The following is a 10,575-nucleotide window of genomic DNA, read 5'->3' as shown; positions in this document are numbered from 1 at the left end:
TGTGGAGAGGATGTTTCCTATTGTGGGAGAATCTAGAACTTGGGGTCATTGTTTAAAAATAGAGGGTCACCCATTTAAGATAGAGATGGAGAGAATTTTTTTCTTTCAAAGGGTTGTGAGCCTTTGGAACTCTCTTCGTCAAAAGGCAGTGGAAGCAGAGTCTTTGAATATTTTTTAAGGCAGAGCTGAATAGATTCTTTATTTACAAGGAGCTGAAAGGTTATTGGGGGTAGGTGGAGATTACAATCAGATCAGCCATGATCTTATTGAATGGCGGAGCAGACTTGAAGGACCACATGGCCTACTCCTGCCCAATGTAAGGATGGATGCATTGGCCAACAAATGGCTGCTGTGTGGGGCAAGTCATGTGATGAGAGTCTATACATTTAATCACAGTTGGCAACACAACTGCAAGTCACAACTTGGGTAGGGTAGTACAGGGGGACTGAAACTCCATCACCCTTTCTCTACCCTTTATCCTCCTGTGGTTCTCAGTGACAGTCCCGCTTTCAATCCCAAACCGCACACTACCTGCTCATACAAAAAGTGCTAGAAAAACTCAGCAGGTCTGACAGCATCTGTGGAGAGAAAGACAAAGTTAACGTTTCAAGTCCATATGAGTCTTCATCAGAACTGAAGTAAAAATGTGGTGAAATATATACTGTTGAAGGTGGTGGGGAGAACAGGTGAAGCTGGATAGAAGGCCAGTGATAGGTGGAGGCAAAGGAGAGCTGCCTGCCTGCTCATGATTGGTGAGGTTGTGCTCTGCTTCCGAATGATTGGGTGGGTCGCACGCTGTGTGCTGCTGATTGGTCGGATCGTGCACTTCCCACTACTGATTGGTTGGGCTGCGCGACGCCTGCTGCCGATTGGTTGGGTTGTGTGTTGCCTGCCCCTCATTGGTGAATTCCGCGCAGCTGATTGGTTGGACTGCGCATTGCTTGCTACTCATTGGTTGGACTCATTGTGCTGGCAGGCCTCGCTTACTCGAAAAGGATGCGGTTGCCCTGGGAGATGAGGCCTGTGCTGGCTCGGAAACGCTGAGGCCTGGGAATGTCTGCGGGAGTGGCTGAGTGGAGCCGGTGCTCGGGGCTCAGGCGGGACCAGCAGCTGGCAGCCGAGGCCCAGGGCCGCAAACCCAAGGGGCTCAGGGAGCATGGCCCCGGGGCTCACGGACTCCTTCTGCTGATAACATCCCTGTCCTTCCTCAGTCGCTTCTACCGGCTGGCGGAGCCCGGACATGTGTGGTGAGTGGGGGGAATGGCGAGAGACAGAGGGGGGGTGGGTGAGGGTATTGAGGGGGTTAGGGTGTGTGTAAGGTATTTGAATATTTGAGGTGTGGCTGTAATTGAGACCCAGCCTCCTGTATAATCCACAATGTTTCTGTATTAAATACAATTAGTATTTAATATCTCTTTCACATTCTTAACGACAGTGACTTGTATTTACATAGTGCCCTTGGCATGGGAGAATGTCTCAAGGAGGGTTATCAAACAAAATTAGACACTGAACTACAAAAGCCAATGTTAAAGCAAGCTGACCAAAAGCTTGGTCAAAGAGGTAGGTGGGTAGGTTTTAAGCAACCTCTTAAGGAAATATATATTAATGATCTAGATATTGGTGCGTAGGGGACAATTTCAAAGTTCATGGATGATACCAAACTTGGAAGCACTGTAAACTGAGGAGGACCTTGTAGAACTTCAAAAGGATATGGACAAGTTAGTTGAGTGGGCAGATAGGTGGCAGATGAAGTTCAATGTGGAGATGTGTGAGGTGATGCATTTTGTTAGGAAGAACATGGAGAGGCAATGTAAAGTAAGGGGTACAATTTTTAAGGGTATGCAGGAGCAGAGGGACCTGGGTGTACATGTGCATAAATCATTGAAGGTGGCAGGACAGGTGGAGAGAGCAATTAATAAAGCACACAGTATCCAGGGCTTTATTAATAGGGGCATAGAGTAAGACCATAAGACGTAGGAGCAGAAGCAGGCCATTCAGCCCATTGAGTCTGCTCCACCATTCAATGAGATCATGGCTGATCTGATAATCCTCAACTCCACTTTCCTGCCTTTTCCCCATAACCCTTGATTCTCTTACTGATTAAAAATCTGCCTATCTGAGCCTTGAATATACTTAATGACCCAGTCTCTACAGCCTTCTGCGGTAAAGAATTCCATAGGTTCACTCCCCTCCTGAGAGAAGAAATTCCTCCTCATCTCTGTCTTCAATCTGAGATTTTACCCACTGGTCCTAGACTCTCCCACAAGGGGAACCTCTCAGCATCTACCCTGTCAAGCCCTTTAAGAATCTTATATGTTTCAATAAGGTCACCTCTCATTCTTCTAAACTCCAACAAGTACAGGCCCAACCTACTCAACCTCTCCTCCATAAGAAAATCCTTCCATACCCGGGATCAAACTAGTGAACTTTCTCTGCGCTGCCTCTAATGCCGGTATATCTTTTCTTAGATAAGGGGACCAAAACTGTTCACAGTATTCTAGGTGTGGTCTAACAAGTGCCGTGTATAGTTTTAGCAAGACTTCCCTATTATACTCTATTCCCTTTGATATAAAGGCCAACATTCCATTCGCCTTCTCTATTACCAGCTGAACATGTATATTAGCTTTTTGGGATTCATGCATGAGGACTTCCAAATCCCTCTGTGCTGCAGCTTTCTGCAGTTTTTCTCCATTTAAATAATATTTAGCATCTCTCTTCCTGCCAAAGTGCATAACCTCACATTATATTCCACCTACCAAGTTTTTGCCCATTCACTTAACCTGTGTATTTCCCTTTGTAGACTCTTTGTGTCATCCTCACTACCTGCCTTCCCACCTATTTTTGTGTCATCAGCAAACTTGGCGATAGTACATTCATTTCCCCCATCCAAGTCATTAATAAATATTGTAAATAATAGTAGCCCCAGCACAGATCCCTGTGGCACTCCACTAGTTACAGGTTGCCATCCTGAAAATGCCCCCCTTATCCCAACTCTGTTTATATGTTAGCCAGTCCTCTATCCATGCTAATAAACTACCCCCCCAGCACCATGTGCTCTTATCTTTTTAAGTAGCTTTATATGTAGTACCTTATTGAATGCCTTTTGGAAATCCAAGTCTATTACATCTACTGGTTCCCCTTTATCTATCCTGTCTGTTACCTCCTCAAGGAATTCTGATAAATTTGTCAGACATAATTTTCCCTTCATGAAACCATGCTGACTCTGCTTGATTATATTATGCATTTCTAATTTCTCTCCTATTACATCCTTTATAATAGACTCTAACATTTTCCCAATGACGGATGTTAAGCTAACTGCCCTATTTTTTGTTTTTTGTCTGTCTCCCTTTTTGAATCAGGGTGCGACATTGGCAATTTTCAAAACTTCTGGGACTTTTCCAGAATCTAAGGATTCTTGGAAGATTACTATTGGTGCATCCACTATCTCTGTCGCTACTTCCTTTTAATATCCTAAGATGTAACCCATCAGGCCCAGGGGCCTTTACCCCATTAGTTTCCTAGTACTTTTTCTCCAGTGATAGTTATTGTATTTATTTCCTCCCCCCCCCACCCCCAAACTCCCTTTTGCCCTTGGTTATTTAGTATTTTTGGAATGCTATTAGTGTCTCCTACCGTGTAGACTGATGCAAAGTATTTATTCAACTCTACTGCCATATCCTGGTTCCCTGTTATTCTTTCCCCAGCCTCGTCTCTAAGAGGATATGTTCACTTTGGCCTCTTTTCCCCTTTTCATATACTGAAGAAGCTTTTCCTGCCGGTTTTTATATTACTTGCTAGCTTACCCTTAAAGCTTATTTTCTCCCTTTTTTTTTTGGTCATCTTTTGTTGGTTTTTAAAACTTTCCAAATCCTCTGGCTTACCACTAATTTTGCCATATTGTATGCTTTTTCTTTCACTTTGATACTATCCTTAACTTCCTTGGTTAACCACGGTTGGTTTATCCCCTTCCTAGAATCCTCCTTCCTTGTTGTGAGTCATGAACTATTTTCTTAAACGTCTGCCATTGTTCATCAACCATCTTTTCTGCTAAACTCCTTTCCCAGTCCGCTCCAGCCAACTCTGCCCTCATTCCTTTGTAATTACCCTTATTTGAGTTTAGCACAGTTGCTTCCAACCCACATTTCTCACTCTCAAACTGAATGCTAAATCCTACCTTGTTATGGTCACTGTTTCCTAGGGGATCTTTTACTCTGAGATCATTTATTAAACCTGCCTCATTACACATTACCAGACCCAAAATAGCTTGATCCCTGGTTGGATCTACAACATATTGTTCTAGAAAACTGTCCCAAATACACCCTATGAATTCTTGCTTGTGACTACTTCTGCCAATTTGATTTTCCCAATCTACATGAAGATTAAAGTCACCCATGATCGATGTACTGCCTTTTTTTTTTTTACATGCCCTCGTTATCTCCTGATTTTATTCTCTGTCCTACAGTATAGATACTGTTAGGGGGCCTATAGACTACTCCCACCAGTGTCGTCTTCCCCTTGTTATTTCTTACCTTTACCCATATGGATTCTACATCTTCTGATCCAAGATCATTTCTTGCTATCCTACTTATCCCATTTCCTACTAACAAAGCTGCCCCACCACCCTTTCCTTCATGCCTGTCCTTTCGATAAGTCACATATCCCTGAATATTTAATTCCCAGCTCTGATCTCCTTGTAACCATGTCTCCGTAATGGCTACAAGATCATACCCATTAACTTGTATTTGTGCAGTTAATTCATTTATTTTGTTCTGAATACTATGTGCATTTAAGTAAAGAGCCATTCATTTTGCCTTTTTACCATTTTTTCCCCCTTCGACCCTATTTGCTGCTTTTTTTTATGTTTGTACACTCTGTCCCTTCCTGTCACACTCTGGGTATCATTACCTGAAAAGCTACCATGCAATGCTGCCATATCCTTTTGCTTTGTAAGCATATGTATCCCCTTTCCTGAACCCTTGCCCCCTCTATTTAGTTTAAAGCCCTCTCCACAGCCCTAGTTATTTGATTCGCTAGATCACTGGTCCCAGCAGGGTTAAGTGAAGCCCGTCCCACCAGAACAAGAACAAGGAGGTTATGATGAGCTTATACAAGACACTGGCTAGATCTCAGCTGGAGTATTGTGTACAATTCTGGCTGTCACACTGTAGGAAGGATGTGAACGCATTAGAGAGGGTGCAGAAGAGGTTTACAAGAATGGTTTCAGGAATGAGAAACTTGAGTTATGAAGATAGATTGAAGAGGTTGGGAGTGTCATCCTTGAAGAGGAGAAGGCAAAGAGGAGATTTGATAGAGGTGCTCAAAATCATGAGGGGGCTGGATAGAGTAGATGGGGAGAAAATGTTCCCGCTCGTAAAAGGATCGAGAATGAGAGGGCACAGATTTAACAAAGTGATTTGCAAAAGAAGCAAATGTGATGTGAGAAAAGAATTTTCACACAATGAGTGGTTCAGGTCTGGAATGCACTGCCTGGAAGTGCGGTGGAGGCAGGTTTAATCGAGGTATTCAAGAGGGCATTAGATGATTATTTAAATAGAAACGATGTGCAGCGGGTATGGGGAAAAGGCAGGAGAATGGCACTAAATCATAATGCTCATTTGGAAAACTGGTGAGAACTGGTGAGACATGATGGGCTGAATGGGCCTTTCTCCTGCGTCGTAACAGTTCTGTGATTCTGAGAAGCGGAGAGTTTTAGGGATGGACTTCGAGAGCTTAGGGCCCTGGCACCTGAAGGCAAGGCCACAAGTGGTGGATTGATTAAAATTGGGGATGCTCAGGAGGCCAGAATTAGATGGGTATAAAGATCTCTGAGGGTTGTGGGCCTTGAAGAGGTTTTAGAGATAGGGAACGGCAAAGCTATGGAGTGATTTGAAAACAAGGATGCAGATTAAAGCCAGTGAGTAGAGGGCTGATGGGCGTTTGGAACATGGTGTGAATTATGGTACGGGCAAATAGACTTTTGAATGAACTTAAAGTTTATGTAGGGTGATGGGAGGCCAGCCAGCCAGGAGTGTTTTGGAATAGTCAAGTTTAAAGATAACGAAGACATGGATGAGGGTTTCAGCAACCGATGACCTGATGCAGGGGTGGAGTCAGGTGATGATCAAGAGATGGACGTAGGCAGTCATGGTGATGGAGTATATATGTGGTCAGAAACCTAGCTCAGGATGAAATAAAACACCAAGGTTGCAAACAGTCTGGTTCATCCTCAGACAGTTGCCACGGAGAGGGATGGTGTCGGTGGTCACAAAAGTTTGTAATGGAGATTGAAGATGCGGCTTTTGGTTTTCAAAATATTTTTTTGGAGGAATTTTCTGCTCCAGGGCCAGCATGGATATGAAGTTGGCTGAGTGACAGGAAATGGATAGTAGTGGTGAACATTTGTTTTTCAGACTGTAGGAAGGTATACAATGCCGTTGCCAGGAGCCAGTATTAGGATCAGTGCTTTTCTTGACCTACAATAATGATGTACAGAGTACAATTTCAAAATATCCAGATGACGCACAACCTGGAAGAATTGTGAACTGTGAGGAGGTTAGTGATAGACTTTAAAAGGACATAGACAGGCTGGTGGAATGGGTGGACATGTGGCAAGTTAAATTTAATGCAGAAAGTGTGAAGTAGCACATTTTTGTAGAAAGAACAAGGGCACTCAATATAAAATACACAGTCCAATTCTAAAGAGAGTGCAGGAATAGAGACCCGAGGGTATATGTGTACGAATTGTTTTAAAGGTGTCAAGGCAGGTTGAGAAAGTGGTTAAAAAGGCAGACAGGATGCTGGACTTTGGAGTACAAAAGCAAGGAAGTTATGATGAACTTCTATGTACTCTGTTTTGGCCTCAACTGGAGTCCAATTCTGTGCATTGCACTTAAGGACATAAATACTAGGCCATTCAGCCTCTTGGGCCAGCTCCGCCATTCAATAGGACGATGGCCTCAACACCGTTTTCCTGCCTCCTGCCTGCTGCCTGCTCCCCCTCCCCCCACCATGCCCCACATAACACTTGACTCCCTTGTAAATGAAAAATCTATCCAACCTGTGCATTGAGGAGCAATTTGGTGCAAAAGAAGCCACATGATAGCACTGATAATGACATCTTCCATCACTTTGCTGATGACTGAGAGAAGACTGATGGGACAGTAATTGGCCAGATGGAATTTGTTCTGCTTTTTATGAACAGGACATACCTGGACAGTTTTCCACATTGTTGGGTAGATGTCAGTTTTGTAGTTGTAGTGAAACAGTGTGGGAGTGTGGGAGGATAAAATACATATACAAGATAACAAAGGGTTAAGTGGTTAAACCATAGTGGAATACTACAACGAAGTGTCCTTGCACCAGTAGTAGACAAACCTCCGCTGTCAGCTATTGTGGAGGAATAAAAACAAGTATAATGAACAAACTACCAAACATCCTTGAAACAAAGCTAGTATGTCTGTTATCAACACATGAGACAGGGCCTAGTCACGCTATCTGTTGTCTGTCCAGATGACTAATTGCCAGATGGGCTACTCAAGGTTTTTGTGTAACTACTCAAGGTTTTGTGTAATTATAAACTAAGATAGAACAATTGTATGCATGCCAAAGATAACATTTCAATGTTATTAATTACTAAGGGTCAAGCAACTTTGTAAATTGCATGACCTCTGTTACGCACGCTTTTGCTATAACTATGTGTGTACCCTGATGCTTCTCAGAGTGCCGGCTAGCTCAATTGTACGCTGCTGGGCTCTCCGTCATATCACGATTTAATAAAGACTTCCGAGACAAACCTCCTGGGTCCGAGTGTTCACTCCGTTTTCCGCGACAGCTAGGAACGTGGCAAGTTCTGGAGCATCAGTCTTCGGTTCCACAACCAGGATGTCGTCTTTGCAGTATCTAGTGCCTTCAACCATTTCTTGATAATATGTGGAAGGACTCAAATTGGCTGAAGACTAATATCTGTGATGGTGAAGACCTGATTGGAGGAATTCAATCATGGAGTTCTGGACAAGATGGACTCAGATTTGGGAGACAACAACATGTTCTTAGTTCTTCACCTTGGTTTTTTTCAATTTAAATGAACACAGAATTTATTCCAGTAGTGTTCTCCATTTTGGACAGGAACCCATTGACTTCACAGGAAACCACAGGAGTGAGATTTATAAACGGAAAGTGCTAAATGGGATAGGTTTCGAACAGACCTAGCAACTCAAGACTGGGCATCCATAAGGCACTGTGGGCCATGAGCAGCAGCAGAATTGTACTCGAACACAACCTGTAACCTCATGGCCCAGCATATCCCCCACCCTACCATTACCATCAAGTTGGGATCAACCCTGGTTCAATGAAGAGTGCAAGAAGGCATGCCAGGAGCAGCACCAGGCATACCTAAAAATGAGGTATCAACCTGGTGAAGCTATAACACAGGACTACCTGTGTGCCAAACAGCATAACCAGCAAGTGATAGACAGAGCTAAGCGATCCCACAACCAATGGATCAGATCTAAGCTCTGCAGTCCTGCCACATCCAGTTGTGAATGGTGATGGACAATTAAACAACTCACTGGAGGAGGCTGCTCTACAAATATCCCCATCCTCAATGATGGGGGAGCTCAGTACAGCAGTGCAAAAGATGAGGCTGAAGCATTCGCAACAGTCTTCAGCCAGAAGTGCCGAGTTGGATGATCCATCTCGGCCTCCTCTGGAGGTCCCCAGCATCACAGATGCCAGTCTTCAGCCAATTCAATTTGCTCCACGTGATATCAAGAAATGCCTGAAGGCATTGGATACTATGGGCGCTGACAACGGCAGTAGTACTGAAGACTTGTACTCCAGAACTTGCCATGCCCCTAGTCAAGCTGTTCCAGTACAGCTACAACACCAGCACCTATCCGGCTATGTGGAAAATTGCCCAGGTACGTCCTATACACAAAAAAGCAGGACAAATCCAACCCGGCCAATTACTGCCCCATCAGTCTACTCTCGATCATCAGTAAAGTGATGGAAGGGGTCATCAACAGTGCTATCAAGCGGCACTTACTTAGCAATAACGTGCTCACTGATGCCCAGTTTGGGTTCCGCCAGGGCCACTCAGCTCCTGACCTCATTACAGCCTTGGTTCAAACATGGACAAAAGATCTGAACCTCACGTGAGAGTGACTGCCCTTGACATCAAGGCTGCATTTCGCAGAGTGTGGCATCAAGGAGCCCTAGCAAAACTGGATTCAATGGGAATCGGGGGGGAAAACTCTCCCCTGGTTGGAGTCATACCTAGCACAAAGGAAGGTGGTTGTTGGAGGTCAATCATCTCAGCTCCAGGACATTGCTGCAGGAGTTCCTCGGGGTAGTATCCTAGGCACAACTATCTTCAGCTGCTTCATCAATGACCTTCCTTCCATCATAAGGTCAGAAGTGGGGATGTTTGCTGATGATTGTGCAATGTTCACCATGCACGACTCCTCAGATACTGAAGCAGTCCATGTCCAAATGCAGCAAGACCCGGACAATATCCAGGCTTGGGCTGACAAGTGGCAAGTAACATTCACACCACACAAGTGTCAGGCAATGACCATCTCCAACAAGAGAGAAACTAACCATTGCCCCTTGATGTTCAATGGCATTACCATCACTGAATCCCCCACGATCAACATCCTGGGGGTTACCATTGACCAGAAGCTGAATTGGACTAGCCATATAAATACTGTGGCTACAAGAGCAGGTCAGAGGCTAGGAATTGTGTGACGAGTAACTCACCTCCTGACTCCCCAAAGCCTGTCCACCATCTACAAGGCACAAGTCAGAGGAGTGTGATGGAATACTTGCCACTTGCCTGGATGAGTGCAGCTCCTACAACACTGAAGTAGCTGGACACTTTCCAGGACAAAGCAGCCCGCTTGATTGGCACCACAACCACAAACATTCACTCCCTCCACCACCAACACACAGTAGCAACAGTGTATACCATCTACAAGATGCACTGCAGCAACTCACCAAGGCTCCTTCGACAGCACCTTCCAAACCCACGACCATTACCATCTAGAAGGACCAGGGCAGCAGATAGATGGGAACACCACCACCTAGAAGTTCCCCTCCAAGGCACTCACCATCCTGGCTTGGAAATATATCACCGTTCCTTCACTGTTGCTGGGTCAAAATCCTGGAACTCCCTCCCTAACAGCACTATGGTGTACCTACACCACATGGACTGCAGCGGTGAAGAAGGCAGCTCATCACCACCTCCTCAAGGGCAACTAGGGATGGGCAATAAATGCTGGGCCAGCCAGCAAAGCCCACATCCCGTGAATGAATTAAAAAAAGTTCAAGCTGAGTTAAAGAATGGTGCGGTATTTATTTTTTTGGATTGAGATTTGATTAAAATAGATTACATTTTCAAGCCTGATGAATGAGACATGAGGTCACTCTCGATTGGTACAAGGGCTGACTGAAACACATGTTCCAAACACTATCAGACGTGAATGAATCGACCCCTTTTACACTGGTGTGTGCTGCATATGTACAGGAGCTGACACTGGAAACACACGTGGCCTACCAAATGGGAGTAAATCAACTTCT

General features: G+C 44.6%; 1 protein-coding gene across 3 annotated transcripts in view; it reads left to right on the top strand.

Moving 5' to 3' along the window:
• Positions 1–968: 968 nt before the first annotated feature.
• Positions 969–10,575, top strand: part of pomt2 (protein-O-mannosyltransferase 2) — a 120,414-nt gene continuing 110,807 nt past the window's right edge. Inside the window, exons 1-2 of one of the 3 annotated variants that reach the window (XM_078561923.1) lie at positions 1,129–1,247; positions 6,411–6,552. Coding sequence is in view for 2 of the 3 variants with exons in the window: in XM_078561921.1 (XP_078418047.1) it covers positions 1,054–1,247 (194 nt within the window). In the remaining variant the exon portion in view is untranslated. Of the gene's footprint in view, positions 1,248–6,410; positions 6,553–10,575 lie in introns of all 3 variants that reach the window. The other 2 variants (XM_078561921.1, XM_078561922.1) reach the window with 2 other exon arrangements.

The sequence above is a fragment of the Cetorhinus maximus genome, chromosome 18 (genome assembly GCF_964194155.1).
Source record: "Cetorhinus maximus chromosome 18, sCetMax3.hap1.1, whole genome shotgun sequence".
NCBI classification, from domain to species: domain Eukaryota; kingdom Metazoa; phylum Chordata; class Chondrichthyes; order Lamniformes; family Cetorhinidae; genus Cetorhinus; species Cetorhinus maximus.
The sequence above is the reverse complement of the archived record's forward strand: the minus strand, read 5'-3'. Positions and strand labels throughout refer to the sequence as shown.